The following is a 25143-nucleotide window of genomic DNA, read 5'->3' on the forward strand; positions in this document are numbered from 1 at the left end:
AGGACTGTGCTAATTCAATCCAAAAGCTCTAACCTCATTGGCTGGAATCAATGATGCAAAGACACACTGTAGAGGAGAAACATGTTTTAAATACACATGCAAATAATCCAGAACCCATCACAGCACAGCATAATACCTCCAAAGCAACTAAACAATCCCATGATGATTTCAAGTCTAGAAATAAGCACCATTGATGACTGCCACACGAAAGCAGTAAACTGGCATTGTACAATTGCAAACATCCTGTTTCACACCCACTGAATTGGCTCAGTGTGCTGGCATGTACTGTTGGGCCCAGAGCTGCACTTTCATTAGGGGAGTTTGGACTACATTACCCAAGTATCTGGAAATCTGATCACAGAGGAATATTCGCAGCCAAACCCACCTGCCACCGTGGCCGGCATCCTGAAAAACACATCCCGCTGCCAAAATACGATGTGATTGAATTAATAAGAAGGAACAGAAAAGCAGGCAATATGTTATCTTGCAGTCAGTGACGGAGGAACTTTAACAATATTAAAGAAATAGATCATCCCAAATTGAAATTTTTGCCATTATTTACTCTTTTCCATATCGTTCCAACACTACTTCAGTTTTGTCAGTGGAATACACACAAACACACACACAATGAGTACAGCACACAGCAGCTGTCAAGCTTCAAAAAGGACCAAACAGAAATAACAATGAAAGTAGTTCCATGACTAGCTATATTCCAAGTCTGCTAAAGCTACATGATAGCTCGGTGAGGAACAGACTGAAATTTGGGTCAAGAGCATGAATCATATTGACTGTAGACTATATTTTTATGGTGTTTTAAGAGTGTTTTTTGGGCACTCTTATTATAGTATAGTAAACAGCTTTATTCACGGTTTCAAAGCAGCATGTGCGCTTCTGTGGCCCAAACTTAACTTCCAGTACACATTCGCAAAGAAGAGTCTCTGCAGATTATTTCTGAAAACAAGCAAATTACATAAAATAGCAAATTGAAAGTATGTCTAGCCAGTATTATTTTGGGTTACCAGTAGAAGAACCGTTACTCGGCTAAACTTGAATGTGTCAAATATGGCCCATTCAACAAATAGTTTATTTCATAAAATTAATATACAATAAAATTCAACAAATTGTTGATGTTATACAATATTTATGCAATAAAATATTGATATAATTTAATATGAATGTAAATTAAATAAAATATAAATGTTATATTATTAGCCACTAGCTAGACCGATCGACAAACACAGACCATAAGTGGACTTTGGACCAGGCGCGTATAGACCAATTTGGAGTTGCACGCGCATACTGGTGGCAGAAAAACAGTGGAAACAAAGCAGCAATGAATTAAACGTAGGAGACAATTCCTTCAAAAATGTGTTTTTGTGTTATTCAATGTCAGAATAGGAATGGCAAAAATGATGGTGTTATTTCCTATGGAATACCGTCGTTGAATATGACATTTTAAGCTAAACAAGCCATTAAACGAACAGGCTGGACTGAAGAAATCATCCGGAATACTCGTTTCTCTGTGTTTATTTTATTTCAGGTAAGGTTTTCTATACTGTTTATCACACACAAATGCAAAATAAATGATGTATCGTTAGTTAAGAACGATAATTTAGATGCTTTCTGCCACCAGTTCGGATCCGCCCACAGAATCACGTCACACTGTTTGCAAACAAAAAATGAAATGTACAATGAAACCATCTATAAGGATTCTCCTTTCTGTTTTTAATGAAAAAAACATTTTGTTTTGGAACAACATAAGGCTGACCAAATAATTGTTTTGTTTATTTTGTAAAATTCATTAAAATAATAGCAATATATGAAGTAATTTAAATTGTTTATTTTAATTGTTTATTTAAATTTGTATTGTTTTAGCAGTATTTTTTATCAATAAACCCGTTTCTAAAATGCAAGAGCTACACAAATATAAGCAAATTCAAGCAATAATCTATATGCGATACAGTACATGAAGGCCTTATTAAAAATATAAACGATTACAGGGAATTGTTAATTCTTGAATAAGGTTTACATTGTTTCGTTTAGTCAATGTCACCATAAGTTAAACCAGAGAGCTGCTCAAACAAAAGAAAATTGTAAATCAAATATCAGCATGACGTCCTCATACCAGGTTAAAGGTTTTCCAGTGGCTCTCTTAAATGCAAAGGCAACTCAGAGGTAAAAAGCCCCACCCTGGAAACCTTTATACCTTGGTTTTACAGGTCTGAATCAAGGGCTGCCTCCAGGCAATGACTGCTCCGGTCTGGAGCTTGTCAAGAAGTCTTTAATGTCAAAGCCCTATGTGTAATTTCATTGCTTTTGGTGCTTTAAAAGAGAATCAAAGAAAAGCAAACATGTGTTGGACAGGTATGAATGGGCTATAAAAAGCGCCAGCTTTGAATGAGCTGAAAACGCAGACAGAGCGGGCAGAAAAAGATCATAGACTCATCATTTTCATTTGTGTTGTGTTGAAACCCAGGCAGCATACAAATGACATCAGTTACATAGAATGACTGAACCGGCGCCCGGGCGCAAAAATAGTCCGAATGCTAATGTCTGCTTGTTGTTGTTTTCTGGCTTGCTCTTTTCTATCGCTTTTAGCCATATTGAGCAGAACTAAAGATTTCAGCAGTGGAAGACGCGTCCCCTGCTGTTTTCTTCTGATTGAAATATGCCACTAAGCTTCAGAAAGCTGGGTCTTCTGGGAATTTACTTTTCCTCTAACTCTGCAATAGTTGTGTCACTCACTTCCCATAGAGCAAACCAGTGAAACCAGCGGTCTAGATCTCCGTTCAAGGGAACTCTAGTTAGTGATCAAAGATTGCTCTGAGTAGAAGTCAGACTGGAGTTAAAGACAAATACTTGTTTTGAAAAATGTTATTTTTGAATGCAAGAACACGTCTTACAGTATATAAAGACCTAGAAACACATCTAATTGGGGTCAGGTCAACAACAAACCAACTTATTTACACAGGGTGTTCTTAAGAACATTTTGGCTTGCTTAGGCAACCCACTGACTAGACAATTTAGAAAATACGTAGTTCTGCACACCCCTACGACAGACGTGTTTAGCACAATACGCTTTGCCTCGCAAAATCACATTAACACGGCACACATATATTATGCACCATCTCGCTCGCTGTGTCGGAGCATGCTAATGCACAATTTGACTTTTCCTGTCTCGAACCCTGTGCTTTTCGTGAAATCACATCTTGCTCTTTTCCTGAGTGAATGAAGATGGATGAACGGCCTCAAAAACAATTACAGATTCCAGTACGGACTAATTGGCGCTTTGAAGTAAACAAAATCATTATGTCAGTGCTTTCTAAACTGAGAATCTGAAATATTACGAGAAAACACTGAACTGTACACACTGCTGATGTCAGTAACATTTTTAGGTGGCTATTAAGAGTATTAAGGTATTAAATCATTAGCTGGGCGGAAACATTCATAAAGTTCAGAATTGCATCGTTTTATTACGCTTTTAATCCTGTCATAGCACAGTCACAAAACCATGAACTCAATGCACCGCGATAGAAAGGTGTGTAAAATAACCTCATAATATTCTTATTGAGAGCCTTTGTGGGGTATAAACTACAAGAATGGCAAACACAGAAATAAAATCCTTGATTTAAAGTCGTATAAAGTGCACTTCAGTTCATACCTCTCTGCTCAAAAGACTATTGCCGAATTTGATGCAAATGGAATAAATCAGTAGATCAAAGCCAGAGAGAAATTTCAATTAGGGGACGACCGTAGAGGATCTTGAACGTTACGTGTGTTACAGAACGTAGGCAAATCAAATTAATCCGGAGTGGGGTATAAAGGAAGCATCTTTTTTTTAATCATCCTAGATAAAGCTGGTCTAATATAAAAAAGGTGAAAATTTAATTTTCTCACCAGGGAAATGATCAGTGATCGGGTCGCAAAGGAGAGGGCAGCTGAAAGTTCGACGGCAAATAAAACGATCTGCAAAATGAAATGCGAGCCGCTGCATTTCTTGAAGAGCACTGCCTTATTATAACTCCCATTCCTCTTTTAATTAAAGGTGGTTAGTGCTGTGATTGGCAGGCCATTTTAATGTCACCTACAGTATACATTTCTAAATTGCTTTCCTCTGCGTCTTGATGGTCAGAGGTGGATTACTCGTATTACAGATTTTTCTCATCATGAACAGAAATGACAGTGGTCAGAGACTCCTCTCCAGGACTTTAACAACCAGTGTTCTTCTTAAGCACACTTACTTGAGTACTGTAGAGTCCATGCATAATAAAAAACACATTTTACATTCAGTTTAAATTGGCCATGTTCCAGCCCACCAATCACATCAGGTGAATCCTATAACGTTACACATATGTTTATATTTGAAACAGGATTGCAATGATAATAACCATTTTCGCATTTTCTTGAAGAAAAAAATGCAATAAAATGTGACTATTTACTTTTAAAGGAGTCATGAATTAAGACTTTTAACCCGAGCTTTTGTTATATAAGAGGGAATCGTATTCAAGCCAACATCCAGTAAGTGTCAGAACTGAAAACGCCCTTGTTACTGAAATTACAACTGTTATTGACACCAGGCCCAGCGAACGCCAGGTCCTTGAACACCACCTCCACAGAAGAATATCAAAGACTACTTCTCTAGCACCGCCCACTGGTTCGCGCATGACAGTACTGAAGTAACACAAGTTGCGCGGAACCAGATAGAGCGAGCAAGCAATAAACATGCTGTTAAAGATCGCAAAATACTCTGCAGTCAGTGCCTGGTTGTGGAAGAACAGTCGCTGCATAACCTTCCTATGGATTCCGACATTAGTAATGCGACGTTCCAGCTCATGTGGGTAAAACATTTTCACAGCGGATTCCTTTGTGAACAAGGCACAGGTCAACGCTGGATTTGTGGAGAGACTAAAATTAAAAAGCCGTGCTGTGCAGTCAATATTGGATCCGACAGGAATGGCGCAGCAATCTTATGTGAGTAAAAATTGTTTTTACTATGCGTCACTATTGCTTTGTTAGAGATCGCTTGATATGCCCTGAGCTCTATTCGCACGGGAAAAGTAATTTGTAAAGTAAAAATTCCCCCACAAATTACGTACCAGATTTAAACACCGAGGTCCTGTGATAATATTAGTCCCGTGCGAATCTGCATCTCTGTAATTTGGCGGGCTCATATATCATTTTTCAAGGTTTTATCCACCGTTTGCAAATAATGGAGGCTGTTTTGATATTATTTCGGGTGCTGGGTCATCTCCATAAGTCACTGTCGTTTTGGCCGGGACTCCCGGGAGTCTCCCGTTTGTTTATTTATCATGGAAACTCTCGTAACATTTGAGACCTGCGATCGCGGTGATCTTCTGTCCGGTTCACGATCACGGGCCTCAAATACTGACAGGTATGGTCATATATCATTAAACACCATACAACTATAGACTATACAAACTATACGCAAAGCCTTGCCATCACATCTTCATGTGTATCACATCACATCAGTATCTTTATGGTTAGAAAAGTTGAGCCTTGGATGTTTCATTGCATTTCTTCTGTAACCAAAACAAAGGAAAAACAACAGAATTATTAACTCCTGATATAAGCGTTAAAATGTTTACACAAATCATGGAACCTTTCTAACCATAAAGATACTTACTGTAACATCTAAGCTATGTAAAGTGTCTTGTGTCTGAACAGAGGCATCTGCATATGAGACACAGAGTAAAGAGCAAATAACAGTTAATATAAACATGCACAACAATGCCAAGGATGTGCATTGAATACAGAGAATCAGCAAGTTAAAGCAAGTCATATTTTATAAGTCTAGTGAGTGAAGTTATACGACCCATTTACCATGGTTTTACCACAGTAGCCAGTTTAACCATGGTATATGTACTACAACTACGCTAATACAACAGGTAAATATATATAGCATTTTATACAGTGAAAGTGTAATAACCATTTCGTTTTTGGCAGATTGATTACCACTTGTGTTTTCTGTTGGCCTGTAGAATACATGTAGCAGCCATTCATACTGCTTAAAAAACCACCGCATTTTTTGATCTCTAAGTTCTTTAACTTGAGCAAACGTGTTAATATACATTTTAGTTAACAAACAGAAACAAAACACAGGTTTAATTGTAAAAACAATCACCTAGACATACTTGAGATCTGCCTCCTCTGCTCTGCCATGACGATCGATCCGTTGCACTGTTGTCTACTGTGACTCACACTGATGACGTCAGTAATGAGGAAGGCATGCCCAGACCCATTATACATGCCCCAATCTGTTGACTCTGCCCCCACGTCAAACCAGTGCCACAAAGCCAAACACACAGTAAAGTGAAGCACAAAGGAAAAACCGAGTCACAAAAGCACTGGTGGCTGAAACGCAGAATTAAAGGGGCGGTGCAAATGAATTAGTAGGTACTGCAAAGGAAAAGATGTGTTGCAAAATCATTGCTGCTAAAGGTTTTCTTTGGAAAAAAAATATTTTATCTCTCAGTACTTAATTGTTTTCTGCAAAACGTTCTTTTTGTTTGCAAAACTTTCTTTTCTCTCAATACCTAAGTTTTATTTCGCGATTCATTATTTTGGTTTGCAGTTGTATTTTTTTTGCTCAATTTTAATTTTAATTTTGCAAAACTTATTTTTTGTTTGCAAACCTTTTTTTGTTGCAAATATATGTGACCCTACTTTGACTCCATATCCATACAATAGAAGTGAATGGGTTGCCACTGTTGTTTGGTTATCAACATTCTTCAAAATATCTTTTTTTTGTGTTCTGCAGAAGAAAGTCATACAGGTTTGAAATGACAAGAGGGTGAGTAACTGATGACAGATTTTTTTTTTTCAAACCATCCCTTTTACTAGTAAAAAATCTTTCACTTATTTACTCACCAGTGGATGTTCATCAGAGGTGTCTTTACCTAGTTAAAGGGACAGTTCACCTAAAGATGAAAATTCCATCATTTTTCACTCATTATTCACATATTATTCAAAACCTGTATAGGACTCATTCTGTGAAACACAACTGAGGATATTTTGAGAAATGTCTCAGTGGTTTTGTGTCCATACAATGTAAGTCAATGTTGTTTATTTTACAACATTAAAGCAAAAAAAACTTGTTCAAAACTGAGTTGGATGTGTGGCGTAGTATTTCTGTGCTTGATACACTCCCCCAGCACTCCAACTTGTTTCAGAAAGTTTTTTATAGGTCTGGATCTCTGTTTCGTAACGGGGATCCTATTCCTTTTATTGGGCAACTCTCCCAGAAGAGCTCGGTAAGGCCAGAGCCATTGAGAGAGAGAGTCGCGTCAACTCCGTTGACTCCAATGGAACAGTTTTTTCACAATAATGGAGGCTCTCTATAGTTCCCGGAATTTAGTAATAACGCATGGAGCTGCGACTAAACAGACCAACTGAGGTAAACTTCTAACCCATTTAAAGACGAAAGCCATTTAATGAATAAAAAACGAAAGAAATAAAGCATTTAAAGAGAAAACATAACTTCCTGGAACTATCTGAAGGCTCCATGAATCACGTGACGCTCCAGCGTTTTGGACTTCCGTTGGCAGAACTCTCTCTCTCAATGGCTCTGGGCCCACACGCCCAACCGACGAGCGATAGTAAGACCCGCCTACCATCAAGATTGGCTGCACTGCATCAAGACCTGGGCCTGCAGCTGCAGCTCGTTACACTTGGGATAGTGAGAGAAGTCAGTAGTTTGTTTGTTCAAGGCATTTCAGCGATGGGTGTTATATAAACAGTGGATATAATGCTGGATTTGGAGATCGTTTGAAACTGATAGATGGCGCGGTCTTAGTGCTAAAAGATGACAGACATGAACCGCACGCGGTAAGTGAAACTAAGTCATACAGTATGTCTGTGTTTTGTTGGCAATCGGCGCGTAACTTTACGTGCATAATTTAAAAAACTAATTGAACATCATCGCATTAACGAATTAATGCGATGATGTAATGTTATTGTGTGCTCGTGCTCTAGTTCCATCCCTCCTGCCTGCCTCCAGCAGCTCGTGTTTTTCTGGAAATAATCGTACATCTGTATCTCTAAGATACGACGTATGCAATACTACTGTATAGGTACTCAAGATTAATATGAGATTGGCAGAAACTGCGTGTGTAACCCCATCTTTAAAAATATCTTCTTTTGTGTTCTGCAGAAGAATGAAAGTTATACAGGTTTATAATGAACCTTAAGTGTCAGAGAGACACTTAAATATACATTGGTGAGCACATCCCACCGCAATGCTCTACGAACTAAGCTTTCAAAAAAACATGTTCTGTATATAAAACATGCATTAACAAATCTAAAGGGTACTATTGAATTCCTTCTTGGTAATTTCACACCCCACAATGCCAGAGATCTAATTGACATCAGCCAATCAATGACTGTGGAGACCATCTCACTTTCATGACACCTGCAACCCCGCCACAAAATCCACAACACACTGTTGTTTTATCAGTCGGTTAATGTGCATCTCTCAGGTTTCATTGTGTTCTTAATGAGCGGCTGAGACATCTCAATTCAGATCGTATCCATCACGGCTACGAAGTCGAATATTTTTTGTCTTGTCAGCAGGTTATCATGCATGGCTTAGCCAGGGTATTACAGTTGTGAATACATTCACTGAACCATGCTGTAATGGTTATATAGAGCGAAGGTAACTTGCTCATATCGTATTCCAGATTTCAATTATTCTTTCCCTACTGCAATGTCTCAAAAAGTCCCCCCCTTTCCTTTTTCTGTTCTTTTTTACGCTATTGCAAATAATTTCTAACAACTATATGACAGGCTTTTATTAATGGCCCTCCATTCTGGCATTCACACTCAACAAGCATTGAACAAATAGCAACCTTGATATGTTATTCACTTTGATAAATGATTCAAATAATACTAATGATACCATGACATTCTATCAAGTGTTTTGCTTATGAGAGAATATTTCACCGCGAGGATACCTAATACATATTAATGCGCTTTCGTGTTCAACATCATTTTGGTAGTCTGATGTTTATTAGCCAATTCTAACATCTATTTCTATTCTGCGGTGGATAAGACTTTCAAACCAGGCTGGGTGACTCGCTCTTTTCATTTTCTTAAGCGCCTGTGGCCTCCGGTGTAGAGGTCTGATCAATGAGCACCATTGCAAATGGCAGCACGATGCTGCTCGCAAGACAAAATAAATGCGATAGTCGTGGGCTGTGAAAGTCTACTGAAAAGGAGAAATGAGGATGAGCTTTAATCCCAGATTGAATCTTCAGAAAAGTCATTAGGTCAAAATGGTGCGGAGGATGGTGAGAGAGAACTTTTAAATAATGAAGCGCCTGAGCTCTAGAGGGAAACAATGCAGAGGGCCACCGCTCGCGTTCGACAGATCTGAAAATTAATGTTTTGCAGCGCTATCTGCAAAGGGTCCCCCGGGGGGCACCCGCTGGTTGCCGTATCTACGAGCGAAGAGGTGCCCAAATCGTACAAAGGCATTTTGATTACAGCCACACTGTCAGTCAGAATCTCAGCATCAGCGCCTCCATTAGATATAATGGACCTGACAGACAAGAAGTGCTAAATCAGTCAGTCAGATTTTGGCACCTAGTGACAAGCTATTGTGACAAGACCTGTTTAGGACAATCCTGTGGGAAAGGTGAGAAGGGTGACTTTGAATGTCACACAAGCCAATTGAAAGATTGTGAAAGTTGGGAAAGAAGTTTTTGTCCACAAAAAGTTAACTTTTACAGTGTAGCCTAAAAAGGAAAGGTTTGTTTCATGCCCCTTGGCTTAGAATGTTTTAGGCAATCCACAAGGCCGCGCTTCGACAGTTACTGCAAATTATCCACTTCAGTACACTTCTCTGAGACAAAGACACTTAACACAGAAAACATATATTCACCGTTAAAAATGTTTTTCCCCTGCACTGCGCGGTTCTTTCTATGCAGGAAAACATCCCTGCAGCCTGCATTAGGCACTTGAGGCAGGAGACAAAAACAAGAAGACCTTCAGAAAGACGATGGAACGCTAAATGCCGCATTCAAAATAGCCAATGCAACATTTCTGCACTTTAAAAGACACACAGGATAGAAAACATCACTGCAAAACACAGTGAAACAGTAGGAAGTGTTTTTCATCTGAATTACGTTGCTTGCCGTTATTTGCATAAAAATGTTATATCCATCCAGTTTATACTGTAAGACTATACAGCTCAAAATCTAAATAGCTAAAGCTCAATATTGCTCAATATCGAGACCAACTGAACGAGACAAAGCTGCTGATGTAAGTAATATTTATCAACAGTCTGAATTAACGTACATGTACCGTATACTGTATATAGGAGGATAACGTTAGCAAACGATAGAGAAGGGAGCTAAGTCAGTCACGGGCTAAATAGAACATTCAAAGCCAGTGGTAAACTTACTCTATATTTATGTTATTTGGCAAATGGGCACTTGGAGTTTAGCTGTATGTATGTTAATACATTATGTGTGTTAATATGTTCAGCTGCGTCAAGCTGTTTGTTTTGCTAATGAACAGGGGCGAACACTGTGGTTAGCTTAGTTTTAAACGTCTCAAATCATTCGTCCTTAGGCTGAAAAATCTGTCACAGCATAACGTTAGTAGTTATGCTCTCACGTTGTAAAATCCACGTAATTCCGCTGAGATCTGCAGGTGCGCATTCCGTGGATTTTAGGTAAGCATACACGCACAACGTGAGTGTGAGATTTTTTAGTCTCCGGACGAATGATTTGAGACGTTTAAAATGAAACTAACCGCAGAGGAGTTCAGGAAATATAATTTAGCTAAACCATTGCCATGGCAGTACTAAAAGTGTGTTGTGTTGACACGCCGAACGGAGGGGAGGTGCGCCGTAACTCATTATCATTTAAAGAGACATGCACCAAAATGGGTTGCTGTGAGCATAGCTGTTTTTGACGAGGAAGACCCTAATAAATCAAACCAACTTGTTGAAAGTGCTCATTTTATGAGTCCTTTAATGGTGCTTTTTGTCCTTTTGAAAGCTTGACATTGACGAGTGACCCCATCCAAATTCATTGTATGGAAATGAAGTTGTATGGAAGAAAACATGAATGTGTAAATAATGACCAACGCTGCTTTTTTCAAGGGGTAAAGTATTCCTTCTACCGTTTAAAATGAGGCCCTCAACTCTTGGATCCAGATCACGTAGTGCGGAGAAGTCAAAGCCTGAACTCTCCCCTCTGTGTCAGACAAGTCAGCATGACAGCTGAGCAATCAAAAACAGCGGTCGGCCCGTGACTTCAACACCTCCGATCCCTGCGCACAGACTCCAGTCACTGCGGCACACTTCATTTGATGAGGTTCAGGTCCCTCCTGTCCTGTCAATCAGCGGGGAGCATGACAGCATTATCCACCATCTTCCATCCATGGCCAATGATTCCTGAAACTGCCACTTTAAGATGCGCATCACGCTTAACACTCAACTTATGATTTCTCCATTCCTGCAGACAACAACGGTATCGTTTTTTGTGGTCACAAACGTAACATATTTAAGTGTTTCATAAAGCGCTTGTTTTACAAATGGCTAACCTCTAAAAACAACACTTTGCATGATCAAACGCTAAACTGCAACACAATCTGTATGCTGAATCGTCCGTTTTGAAAGACACACAAAGTGGTTTTTCAAAGCCACGGGATGTCAACGAACACCCCCCAGGCATTATTTTAGAAAGCAATCTGTTGCTTCCAACAATAAACTGCATGCGCTAATCAACCTCAACATTACATTCAGGCACTGGAATTGATTTTAAGGACTACTTGATAATAATTAATCCCCTGGTGACGTGTTTTGAGTTTCCTTAGAAACACCAAAAACACAAACAAGTGCACTTACAAGCAGTCTCTCTGTTCTGTTGGAGCATGTTTGCTAAGCTGGTTTCCATCACCTGTGTTGCTTGTTATGCTAGGGGGCTACGGTTGCTTTGTTTCAAAGACATTAATTGCCTTTAAGGGAGTTAAATAGCTAGTGACAAGCGTGGATGCCAAAAGCAGGGATCCCGGTGGAAAGAAAAGGCTACATAAAGAAAAGCCATTTTCACATAGTGGTGTAGCCACACAGGCTCAGTGTGAAACAACGTGTCGTGTGTATTAAACCGTCTTTGCCTCTGGTCTCTCCAGACCCTAATTATAAGGGGAAACAAAACAGTATTTTAAACAGCTGACTTATGATGCATCGACAGACAGACAGCACATTGCCAGAATCAATAGCCCAGGCAAATGAAACGGGGTCAAATTCCGCAATCTTATCCATCCAGATATTTTTATTGGTTTTACCCAAACAGATCTGTGGAACGGTTACAGCTTAGCCAACAAACTACATCATGAACACAAAGAAAAGAGGGTCCAGTTGGCTAATGTCACTCTGAAAATGTGTCAATATGAATTGCACAAATGCATTCTAAATCTAAATTCTACCTAAATCAGTGATATGATATGATATGATATGATATGTGATAAGATATATAGATATAATAGATCTATTATATAGCATACACGATTATTATACAGTATATTATAATGTAAATTATATTATACAGACGTGCTCAAATTTGTTGGTACCCTTACTGCTCATTGAAATAATGCTTCATTCCTCCTGAAGAGTGATGAAATTAAAAGCTATTGACAAGCCTTTGGTATGTCATAGAGTAATGCAAAGAAGCTGTGGAAAGAGATGAATTATTGCTTATTCTACAGAGATATTCTAAAATGGCCTGGACACATTTGTTGGTACCCCTAAGAAAACATAATACATAATTGGATTATAGTGATATTTCAAACTAATTAGTTTCTTTAATTAGTATCACACATGTATCCAATCTTGTAATCAGTCATTCAGCCTATTTAAACAGAGAAAAGTAGTCACTCTGCTGTTTGGTATCATTGTGTGCACCACACTGAACATGGACCAGAGAAAGCAAAGGATAGAGTTGTCTGAGGAGCTCAGAAAGAAAATAATAGACAAGCATGGTAAAGGTAAAGGTAAAGGTAATTTAAAGAAAGCTTATTAAGAAGTTTAAGGTCCATGGAATTGTAGCCAACCTCCCTGGGCGTGGCTGCAAGAGGAAAATCGACCCCAGATTGAACAGAAGGATAGTGCGAATGGTAGAAAAAGAACCAAGGACAACTGCCAAAGAGATACAAACTGAACTCCAAGGTGAAGGTACGTCAGTTTCTGATCGCACCATCCGTCACTTTTTGAGTAAAAGTGGGCTCCATGGAAGAAGACCCAGGAGGACTCCACTTTTGAAAGAAAAACATAAAGCCAGACTGGAGTTTGCTAAAGTTCATATTGACAAGCCGCAATCCTTCTGGGAGAATGTCCTTTGGACAGATGAGTCAAAACTGGAGCTTTTTGGCAAGTCACATCAGCTCTATGTTCACAGATGAAAAAATTCAAGCTTTCAAAGAAGTGAACACCATACCTACAGTGAAACATGGAGGAGGCTCGGTTATGTTTTGGGGCTACTTTGCTTGAATTATTTCAGAAAACGTGCATTCTTCATTTTTTGTGGAGGGGTACCAACAAATTTGAGCACGTCTGTAGTTACATATTACATTATATAGCTGACAGCTGAGCAATCAAAAACAAATATACAATATTTGTATAGTTTTATTTCTACTGTATTTTCCCCCAGATTCTTAATAAAGTTATTAGATAATATAATATTATTATCTTTTATAATATAATTATATTTATTATTATTAGTTATTAAATTGTCTTTTTACTGTTCACTATTGTACATTATGCATGAACTGGGAGGAGTAACTTGTTTGAAGTAGTTATATGACAGACTTTTGACAGACAGCAGAAAAAATAATCTATCTATATTTTTTAATATCACACAGCACTGTCTATGACATACTTCTATCAAATACATTTTCTTTCAAATATTGTAAGGGCTTTCTTTACAGAATTCAATTGCTTTAAGCTTCGGTATGATTCCAAAACTGATCTAATCTCTACAGAAATAAAATAAAAGTGAAAAAAAGCTCATACAGTACAAATGATGCATACCAGTATTAACTCTTGTTTGTAAGTAAATGAACAGCAGCTACGCTAATTATTCTCTCTCTGCCCTCCTTCACTACCTCGGGATAACCATAGATTATGCCGGCTCAAGTAGGACCACCTGATGTCATCCTCCTGCGAGAGCCTTGCGGACAGACTGACCATCAGGATACCCATTCAGAGGTAACTACTGTACACATTGCACCAGCACGAGCTGATCGTCATGTGCCATCATCATGAGAGAACTTGTGGACTTTGTGCCATCCTCCTGCAAGATCCTGTGAACTTGACTGATCATCCCAGCTCCAGCCCAGGCAATCTCCGTCAACAATCAAGAGCAAAGATGGACCCTTGTTATTTTAATACTAATACTAACTTTTGTTTATTTTTCTCTTTCTTCCTGTAAAGATGCTTTGCAACAATGAAACATTGTGAAAACCGCTATATAAATAAAACTGAATTGAATTGAACCTTTCAAGGTCTTTCAGGACCTTTCATGTCTGTGGGGGAACATTACTCTGAACCCAACTGGTCTCACAAAAGCAAAAATCCTACAACCTGTATGCCAAAGAAACACAAACAGTTACCACCAGTCAGTATAACAGCTGCTACTGAAACTTAAAAGCACTGATGCTTTGTTTTTCTTAGGTTTTACTTCCATTCTGCTTTGAATGTCTCGAGTGCACACTCAGGATGACTGTAATTTCTCCAGCGGTGGGCACTGAAAGTAAGACAGTCAGGGTTTGGAGGATGAGAGTTTATCTCCAGTGCTTTCACTGAGCGCTGAGGCGCATCGAAGATGCAGAGAGGGTGAATGCACTTCTCCAGCGAGCGACGAAAAGAAACGAAAACAAGCAAACATGTTCCTAATTAGAACAAAAAAAGAGTGAAAGAAAAAGAAGTCAGCTGTGACAGACCGGAGCAGGTGCTGAACCAAAACAATCACGGAAGAACCATAGTAAATTATAAAGCTGTTGACAGGGTTTCAAAACAAAACAATGTAATAAAGTTAGTCATATGCATTACAGAGCATTCAACATATGATGCATTTCAAATCCTAGCAAGCATGTTTTTTAGAAAAATGCAATAAAACCATCACACATGTGAATATATGTAGAACATGAAGCATCTATCTTGTACATTGCTGACATGATGCTTGTTTTTGTTGCCAATCAGTGGCGGAGCTAGAGTTTTATATATGGGGTTGCCAGGGGATGGCCAAGGCTACTTCAGGGGGTCCACAGACCATGACAGAAAATGTGTGTATAACCCTGGCCTGGCATCGAATTATAAATAAATAAATCCTAGGATTTCTGAATTAGAGGTACAAGTGATAATTTACTCCTCAGAGTTTGTCACAAATGCAGGGTTTTTCCTGGCTCAAAATGAGGCGCAGGGGGTGCCATCCTGGTCTTGTGCAAACATGCACGTGTAGGCCTACCGTACCTTTAAGTGGCATAATCAAACACTTAACAAACAACTTATTAAGGGTTCTAAAAATTAGATTAAAATGGATATACTGTATTAAGTAATATCATTTTTTTATAGAAAATAATAAATTAAACTCAAATTTAAGCTTTTATCATTTTTAGCCCACAAGAGCCAACTGAATATATCAGTCATACTAAATGAGCAAAGCTCATTCACATCCTGCGTTTATTTTTTTGTGGTTCAATGAGCTTTGAATGATTCGTTTCAATTGTTTAAACGAATTGGTCCAAAAGAGTCATTCATTTGTAAGTCGTTCTGATCACAGTGTCCGTTCTTAAAGGCGGACTCTATATGTACAGTGTACGTTGTGGATTCAACGAGCCATCTGCACTTAAAACATTACACTGAAAAACACCACGTTAATTTAAGAAATACTTTCAAGAAATTGAAAGTAAAAGAATACAAAATAAACAATATTCACCTGAACAGCCACGGAATAAAGCTAATCGAGCTCCTAATATACTGTAGCTGAGGAAAATAAATAGCAACTCTGTCTCCAGCGCCTCAATGCGCTTATAACGAAACAGTCCATTGAGTGAACGCAGTGTTTTTGTGAAGACAGACAACCGACATAATTTTGATGAGAGTCGGAGGGGGCACGAAATTTGACGGAGGTGGCCGCCTCCAATTTTTATATGCAGGAAAAACCCTGAAATGTCACAAATGTATACAAAACAATTGCACAACGTAATGAGATTAAAGCAATTCTAAAAGTATGTAGATGAAATCAATTATAAAATATAAAAAATGAAAATGTCGAAAACATAGTTTAACCCTGATAACTTGTTTAATTTAAACAGAAATAAAGCAGCACCAGAGGTGTCTTTAAACTGATGTGGATCAGAGCAGCATATATCTGATAAAACATATACATATACAAGATTAAAACAAAATCATTGATCCTGATTATTTCCCTTGATGTTGTAATCTTGATTATTACTTTCAGATATTAGAATACATGAAAACCTTTTACACGCTACAAAACAAGCTGAGACGCGTTTATGAATTATTTTATTGCTGTTTTATTGTTCTTTTGATTCTGTAAGGAACATAAAAATCAGTTATTCAAACGGGAAATATATAGAAAACAAACAAAGAACATCCAACATCACTAAAACACTCAATGGCTTCAGCTCTTCTTCACTGGTGAATCATTCAAACGCCTCTGATTGGCCAGTATATTCATTGGCTGTAATACTCAAAGCTGTAGCAGAGCAAAAACGCTGTCATCCACATTCGTTCATTTTCACCTCATCTTATTTAGACTGCGACTGTTGTAGCTAGTTTTTTTATTATGCAGGGATTGTTTTTCCTCTTTTATCTTCAATTTGAAGAGCAGTTTTGTTCACCTTGTTGTCGTTTTTTTTCCAAAGCCTCTGTTAACTTCTGACCCTGATGTAAACAATGTATGTTGGGAACCGATACCATCTGTTAATGGAGCCTAACTAACGTTAACCTACACAATGAAAAGTTGTTTAGGAATCCTAAAGCCAAGGCTAAATAATGAAACTTATTTAAAACACGATGCTTCCTTCTTATGTATTTCTAAAGTTTGTATGAAGTACACCTGCTTAGAATGTTAAAAGAAATAGGGGATCTCTCCCAACACTGTTTATATTTATCTAAGGTTAGAAAATGCTGGGAAAACTTTACATTTATGCAGAGCCATTGAGAGAGAGAGTTCTGCCAACGCTGAAGTCCTAAACGCTGGAGCGTCACGTGATTCATGGAGCCTTCAGATAGTTCCAGGAAGTTATGTTTTCTCTTTAAATGCTTTATTTCTTTCATTTTTTTATTCATTGAATGGCTTTCGTCTTTAAATGGGTTAGAAGTTTACCTCAGTTGGTCTGTTTAGTCGCAGCTCCATGCGTTACTAGTAACTTCCGGGAACTATTGAGAGCCTCCATTGCTGTGAAAAAACTGTTCCACTGGAGTCAACAGAGTTGGCAGAACTCTCTCTCTCTCAATGGCTCTGCATTTACGCAACATTTAAAAGTGTAACATTAGAAAGTAGGTAGATAACACAATAATGGTATGGTTCAACAAAAGAAAAACGTACCTGGCTGAGTCTGACTTGAAATGGCTAGCAAGCGTGTACGTTTTAATATTTCATTTGTTTAGCAAATTGCAGCGATCCATTTTCTTCTTTTCTATCTTTCGTCACTCTTTAAAATGAAATTTCTTTGAAATCTCAGATTTCGTGCTGTACAATCCATCGCAAAACAACTTTTCCCGTTCTAAACAAAGTAAAGATAGCGCTAAACGGCGACTCGCTTGACTTTCGTGTGCAGGGAAGTCACGTGCAAGCACTGCCGCCAAACGTCAAAATAAAAGCTGTGTGCAAATTTAGGGGTGGCACCCAGGGTGGCCAATTGGATGTCAGGGGTGTTCAGTGGACCCTCCTCTCGCTCCGCCACTGTTGCCAATGACAAACTGACTATGGAGTTTCTGTAGTAAATAATTCCACAAGATGTATTAGGCAGCTGTAACATCTACATTAGCATCTAAACTAGGATTTGTTATTCTTTCCAGTGCCTGAGATGTATACCCTTTAATATTTAAGAGATTACATTGACGTATAGAGCTAATGTTGTGTATAGTCACAGCTTATATCACATTGCAACCCACATGAGCAATGACTATTTTTACAGTATACATAGCGCCGTGACTGCCTTAAAAATTTATTAGACAGCTCTCTGGAATTTTCCAACTGGTGAATAGCAACATATAGCAAAAGCAATGAAGTTTGCCAACTTCTAAAACCGATAACACACCACTCATCTGGGTACTGCGAGTCATCTTGACTTTCTCTTTTCTCATGCCAGGTCTGAGCATGTTACAAATGAGCTTTTAAAATATTTCAAATGATTTTTTGTGCCTAATCGTTTACTTACGTATGTGGTCAGTAGCCACAAATGTATGGTACAGTTGATGTCAGGTTCAATTGTTGATGTGGAATATACTGTTTTATTGTGACCTTACCTAGTGATTTAAGGGATAGTTAATCTAAAAAAATGTCATTTATTTAGCCTCATGTCAAAACCTGTATGACTCTTTCTTCTGTGGAACACGAAAGAAGGTATTTTGAGAAATGTCTCTGTGGTTTAGTGTCAATACTTTGGAAGTCAATGGGGGCCAGTGTTGTTTGGTTACCATATCTTTTGTGATATTGGAATAGTCATATAGTACATGTTTTGCATGACATGAGGCCGAGGAAATGATGACAGAATTGTAATTTTTGGATGAACTATCCCTTTAAGAGGTTTTAGTTTTCACATTCAAGTAGATACGACACTGAAATAGCTGCCCTGAGGCGGTGCAAACATGGCCACTGAGTGCAAAAAAATCCCTAAAGGGACTTTTACATGTATGCAGCTTTTACATCTATGCAGCTGGTTACAAAATACAAAAGACTGATCATCTTGTTGGTATTTATTTTGCGAAATCAGATGTCTCCAAAAACAATATCTAGGCTATTACAATAAATAACAACATTTATATACTATAAACAAATTCACATCAACAGCAATTCATATAGTTCCATCTTTCTATTAAAAGATCCCCAATATAACAGAATGTTGCTACGCAACAAAATTAATGATCTAATATGGGTGCTGCTGCTGCACAGTTAAATAGTGAACACATTTTCTCTAGTATGTCATAATTACTCACTTATTAGCAACAGACATTACTCAAAAATAATAAGATAGTTAGACACTTTATAAAAATAATCAGAAGGTTAGTTGCAAGTACACAGATCAGTGCGCAACTCAAAATTCTCATGATTTTATCTATTAATAGAAAACTCAGGCTGCATAAAACTGCCTGTGGAGCAGGGCACCACACTCATAAATGATCCAAGTCCAAACTAACAAGGTTACAAAGTTACAAACCAAAGTTGGTGGCAATTAACTGAATCAAATAATTAAGAGTTTACTGGGATAAAAGAAACTATGAATTTCTATCAATCCTTTCCAAGGCCCTCATCTATGGAGGATTGGAATATGAATTAGGCTCCTGTACTGGCTTTTTAGTACATTCCAGCATCCGTCCCGCAACCCTATCTGCATGCCAGGTGACAGCTGGGACAGTTTCCTTTTAATCTGGTTTTCCGTTCTCAGATCATTGCCACAACAGCCGGCTTGATGTAGGGGTGTTTGGAAGATACACTCTCTCAAAGGGCACTCATAGCCATGGGCTTGACTTTCTCTGTCCAGGTTTGCCACACGTCAAATGAGTGAACCGCTAATATCCACGGGGCACCTACAGGAGCCGGCAGGATCTTCTTTATGTTCGCCAATGACACTGAAAAACCACAGCCAACTTCATAGATGTAATAAAAGAGCAAGCGAGATAAAAGTGCAATTTCACACTTCAGTCACATGAGCATTATGATGAGGCCGTTTAAATATTCAAAACTGTACCAACATTACAAGCTAACTATATGGCTATGAGATGCTTCCTGAGGGGGGCCCGGCTACTTGTTCTGGGTTCAAGCTGTCAGACTGATAGGCATACTTTAGCCCCAGGATAAAACCGTTTCACAGACGGTGGAGTCGTGCAGCTCTGGTCTACTGTCTGCATATAGCACTCTGAATGTAGCATTAGTTTTAACCTTACTAAACCCTTATGGCACTTCTAAAACCACAAGGGTATTATGCAGATGTATCTGCTATGTTCAATGTGCTAGAAGAAGTATACGATTTCACACCCTGCTGCCAAGAACATTATATAACCAGAAAAATCTATAATTATATTATTTTCTTGTTCATTTTTGTCTTACAATATCTGTCACTATAGTGCTGGGTGGTATAAGGGAGCATATTGTCTAATCGAAGCAGACATAACATTGTTCATTGTTTTCAAGCTATTAATGCTTTGAGTTGTGTTTTTAGCCCTGGTGTTAATGTACAGTACATAGTGTCAAACTTCATTTGACCTTGTATCTCATTTTTGCCATAAATCATTACTATTGATCACCGTTCATGTTTGTCTGGGTTTTGGAAATAGTTAACCAATATGTAGTGAAAAAGAGAACTTGGACAACACAGTGTTCAATAATTAAAAAAAGATCCTGGGTTTCCCTCCGACAGTAACGATATGTAAAACATTTCATTGACTTAGTCATACGATAAATATGAATATCACATAAATCATTTTTCACTTCAATCAATAATGAAAAAGTACCCACATCTGTCACTTCCTCGTTTATTTCGGCATAAATACTGTACTGAAACTTTTTCTCACATCCGCAATAACACACATCTGGTTTTAAAAACTGTTTCTAATTAAAGGCACTGGTCTATGTAATAGCTGTTTTAACAAAGATAAATTCTTAATTTCATCTGCCTTCCACAAAGCTTGCTGTTTTGCTCATTAACAATGTTTGCCAGTCATTATCAAGCTTGCTTCATCTTCAGCATAAAACTATAAAACACTGATAAACCATTTCATAATTCATTGAGTCTTATTCTTCGTATTCTAATAGAAATTCTAGTATGTGTTGTAAAAACGCACTATACAACGAAAAGTGCTGCTCTGCTGAGGACAAAGAATGGAAACGGAGAGAAAGAGAGAGAATGAGAAGATCCACCGATTCATTAATCACATTACGTGCTGCAAATTTCAGAAAAGGCTTAATCTTAAACCTCTGAATAATTCATCCAGTAGAGAGAAAGCACAAACAAGGGTCTCATCCACCAGCCCAAAAGTAATTCACCAAACACTATGATATTACAACACCATGTGTTGTACCAGATCGAACAGCTGACGGAAACAATTTTTTTCTGAAAATGCCAAAGTTGTCCAAATCCAATTCAAAAGGGTGCATGAACCTACAAACTATAACAACATATGCACTCTGCTGACTATTGAAAACAGTCAATCATTTTTGTTTAAGAATTGACCATTTAAGAATATGATCCCCTTATCTGATTTGTACTTAAAGATAATATATAGATATAACAATATACATTTGCTTCTTATTTGTTTTTATTCATTACATAATATGCATGACATCGTGCTACAAAAGGTACATTCCTACAAAGAACCTTGCTTGTTTAGTAATTGACTCACTGGGCAGCGAGGCAGCTGTCTTATGTTTCAGACATGGTCATTGATTTCTTCACCCGTTCCTGATTACTAAGACTTGATGGACAACCCTATGGCACAATAAAACCTATAAACATTCTCCATTAGGTCACACAGACCTGTCAACACAGCACGTCAACAAAGAATACAGATGCACAAAAAGTCACACCCAGGCAGACTACCTGTGCATTGCAGGATTAGCAACTCAGACATAACCACTCAATCCGTCAAAGGTCAGGACCCTTAATGACTCAGCTGAACCTGTGGCCAACATCGGCTAAACTTTCATCGGACCAAATGGGGCATGCAATGGAACGCCAACGAAAGCGATGAAGACTGCCACCACACAGGTGCTCGATGAATCACCTCCAAAGAAAATGCTGCTTCTCTTAGCAGAACCCAAACGCTTTGCTCTGTCATCTCTCTCATCTTTCTACACCTTTTAAGCATTGGCTTTGGATTAGTATGCCTTATTGCTTGCTGTTTTATGGCTTGTCAGAGGGATAAGTTTTGTCAGGTTATCCACCAAGCTGTGGCAGTTCTAATTACCTTGGGAGACTGAGTTTATTGGACCAATTACCTGGTTGGCAGGGTAGAAACACCTGAAGTTAAAGCATGGATTTTCATGACTACCCAGAATCAGCCTTTGAATAAGTTCCATATGGTGGAAATAAAAAGCAAGTGGTTTTTGAAATAAGACTTTCCAGGCGCTGATGCGAACCAGCTATGAAAACAACCGCAGACCCACCTGAGAAGGTCAGCTTTTTATTTTTGGTGGGGAGGAGATCAAACGCCACGCAACCGCACACATGGTATTTGCCCTGGCATTTCACATAAGCACTTTCCATATGTACTTTGTGGAAGATCAGCATTTCCTTTGCATGACTGAGGTCATTTAAACAATCAAGGTTTATGCCTTTATTGACTTTCCTCCAATACCAGGTAAAGAAATCGCAGTTGGACAATAAACCAGCGCAGCTTGCCTAGATATAATCTCATTTAATTAGGCTCTTGGGGCATCCTTCCGATTTCATTACGAAAAGATAGTGCTTAACCTGCTTTTTAGGGCACGCCACGCTCTCCTAAAGGGAAAAACATTTCCAGCAACCTTGAATTGTTTGTAATAACTGATAAATATCTTCAGTGTCAATGGTGAGATAAAACAGGGGATGATATAATGAAGTGTGGTTTGGGCAAACCCGGCTCCAATGATGTCTTTCCATCTGCCCGCACCCGTGCTGTTAACTCTTGCCTAGATTAGATTGCAAACAATGATGCACAAAGGATCTACTAAACAGACTGTGGAGCGAGCAGTTTTATCAAACATCTAAAAGACCTAAAGTCACAACCACACAATAACTTTGTCGTGACTGTTATGGTGATAAGTGAATGGGCGGCATTTGGAGAATTAGGACATACCGGCGGAACCAGAACACAAATGAATGCAGTATTTAGCAGGAGAACAGATGCTTTAGAGGAGCACTGCTCAGATAATCTCTGCGCAGGGCACTGTGACATTTACATTCATCTGATATGATGAATATGCAGCTTTTGAAATGTTTTTTTCTGGATGCACCTGGATGGATATCCAGCGTATGTGTGCTATAAAACGTATTACTTAGTTAACTCTCTGATGCATGAAATATTAAATCTCAATAGAAAAACAAATCTTAATGTGTTGTTTTATAATGTACTGTAAGAGAAACATCTGTGCACTGCAACACAAAATATTAGTAAACAATCCAGAAGTACTTGGCGCATCAGCACTTTCATCAGCCATGTTACATTTATCAAGAATAAAAACGCACAAAAACAGAGAAAGACTACAGTCTACAACTTAAAACGTTGACTTCATGCAATGTGGACATCATGCACCACAGGGTTAAGGTTTATACTACTCCTAAAGCATTTATGTATATTTGCTATTGACAAATCAAATATTAAAGTAAAATTAACTGTTTGGCTTCCAACATCTCTGTTTCTTAAATGTCAAGATATTCTGTTGATGGTACAAAATATAAACTGTCATAACTATCATATCTGACAATAGATTGAACATGCATTCATATGTGATACTTGAAATGAATCTACAGGGTTGCAACTCAAGATCTGCTTGTCTACATTTCAGAGCACTGATGGAAAACAATCGTGAAAGATTTGTCTGTGCTACAAGCTGACAGTCTTTAGATTATCTCCATCCGATGGTGAGCTGTGTGCAATTTGCATTGTTTGCTGCAAGTGAATAAAACCCATTGAATTGATAACCACATCAAGATTCATCACATCTATCTGCAATTAAATTAACAGCTATGATGTATTGATTCAGACACCTCGGACAGCCAGTGTCAATCACAATTGTTACTCTTCAGCCAAAAACTCAATGTGAAAGCCATTTAATTAGAAAACTTTGTATAATGGGATAAACTTCCCAAATTGTCATACTTAACATAACATTCATTGACATCCGATGATAAAATATTTCTAGACTCAGCCTACAACATATATCCATGTTTGTCTATCTAAGCGCATCACTATTACACTAATAGGCTTCCTAAAAGGGATTTGAATTACACCTTTGATTGTTACAGCACATGAGTGAAATCCCTAGTTTAACCCATCTGATTAAATATAATGTCAAATTTCGGTTTGCATTTCCAAATCGCAGCAAGAGAAATGCAACTGCATGCGTTGTAAGTTTCATTGAGAACGCTGCGTCTTACCTCGCTCTGAATCAGCGTCTCGCAACGTCTGCGCGTTTGCCAATATATCCCCGAATCCCAGTATGACCAGTAAAGTGAGGATATATTCGGACATCGTTGCTGAGTGAGGGCGAAGGCCACCGCACTTCTCGCGCTGACGTCCGATCCTAGCCCTCCGGTAGAGCGCCGTTTTTCAGAAATGACAAGAGAAATTTGTCTGCAGAGCGGACCGACCCTCCTTCACTCCGCGCATTCAGATGGGCTTCTAAGAGCGCGCGCACATGAGCTCACAGGCGACAGTGTGAGCGCGGAGAAACAGAGAGAGAGAGAGAATGATGGGACGGGGGGAGAGAGAGAGAGAGAGAGAGAGAGAGAGAGAGAGAGAGAGAGAGAGAGAGAGAGAGAGAGAGATGGGACAAAAACGCAGTGTGTGCTTCTCTTGAATTTGATCCAGCCACCTGACGTATAGCGTAAACCTTACGAAAACTAACCATGGTTTTTACTACAGATAAAAAATCATTAAACCATGGTTAATATTTATAAAGGAAAAGAGTCAGATGTAACATGTGAAATGCTTTACATTTAAATGGTAATTTTATTCCATTTACCTGCGTAATTGTTTATGTATGTATAGTGTGTAAGTGTGCACCTGTTTTAATGTGGAGTAAATTGTTTAATGTGAAGATTTTGTTGTAATACTTCTGACTTTATTCAGAAGAAAAAAAAGAGGCAAATAAGCCAATTATGCCAAAAAATTGGTGGGTCAACATTCATTTTCCTTATGGTATTTTGTTTGGAGCAATTTGGAAGTCTAGC

The 25143-nt window shown here is 38.4% G+C and overlaps 1 protein-coding gene across 5 annotated transcripts in view; it reads right to left on the bottom strand.

The window, feature by feature from the left end:
• lrp1bb (low density lipoprotein receptor-related protein 1Bb) overlaps positions 1–24601 on the bottom strand; it is a 248639-nt gene extending 224038 nt beyond the window's left edge. For 3 of the 5 annotated variants that reach the window (XM_057335506.1, XM_057335505.1, XM_057335504.1), the window contains exon 1: positions 24349–24600. In XM_057335506.1, the coding sequence (XP_057191489.1) occupies positions 24349–24442 (94 nt within the window). In that variant the 5' untranslated portion in view covers positions 24443–24600. Of the gene's footprint in view, positions 1–24348 lie in introns of all 5 variants that reach the window. The other 2 variants (XM_057335507.1, XM_057335509.1) reach the window with 2 other exon arrangements.
• Positions 24602–25143: the final 542 nt, after the last annotated feature.

This window comes from Triplophysa rosa, linkage group LG6 (assembly GCF_024868665.1).
Source record: "Triplophysa rosa linkage group LG6, Trosa_1v2, whole genome shotgun sequence".
NCBI classification, from domain to species: Eukaryota; Metazoa; Chordata; class Actinopteri; order Cypriniformes; family Nemacheilidae; genus Triplophysa; species Triplophysa rosa.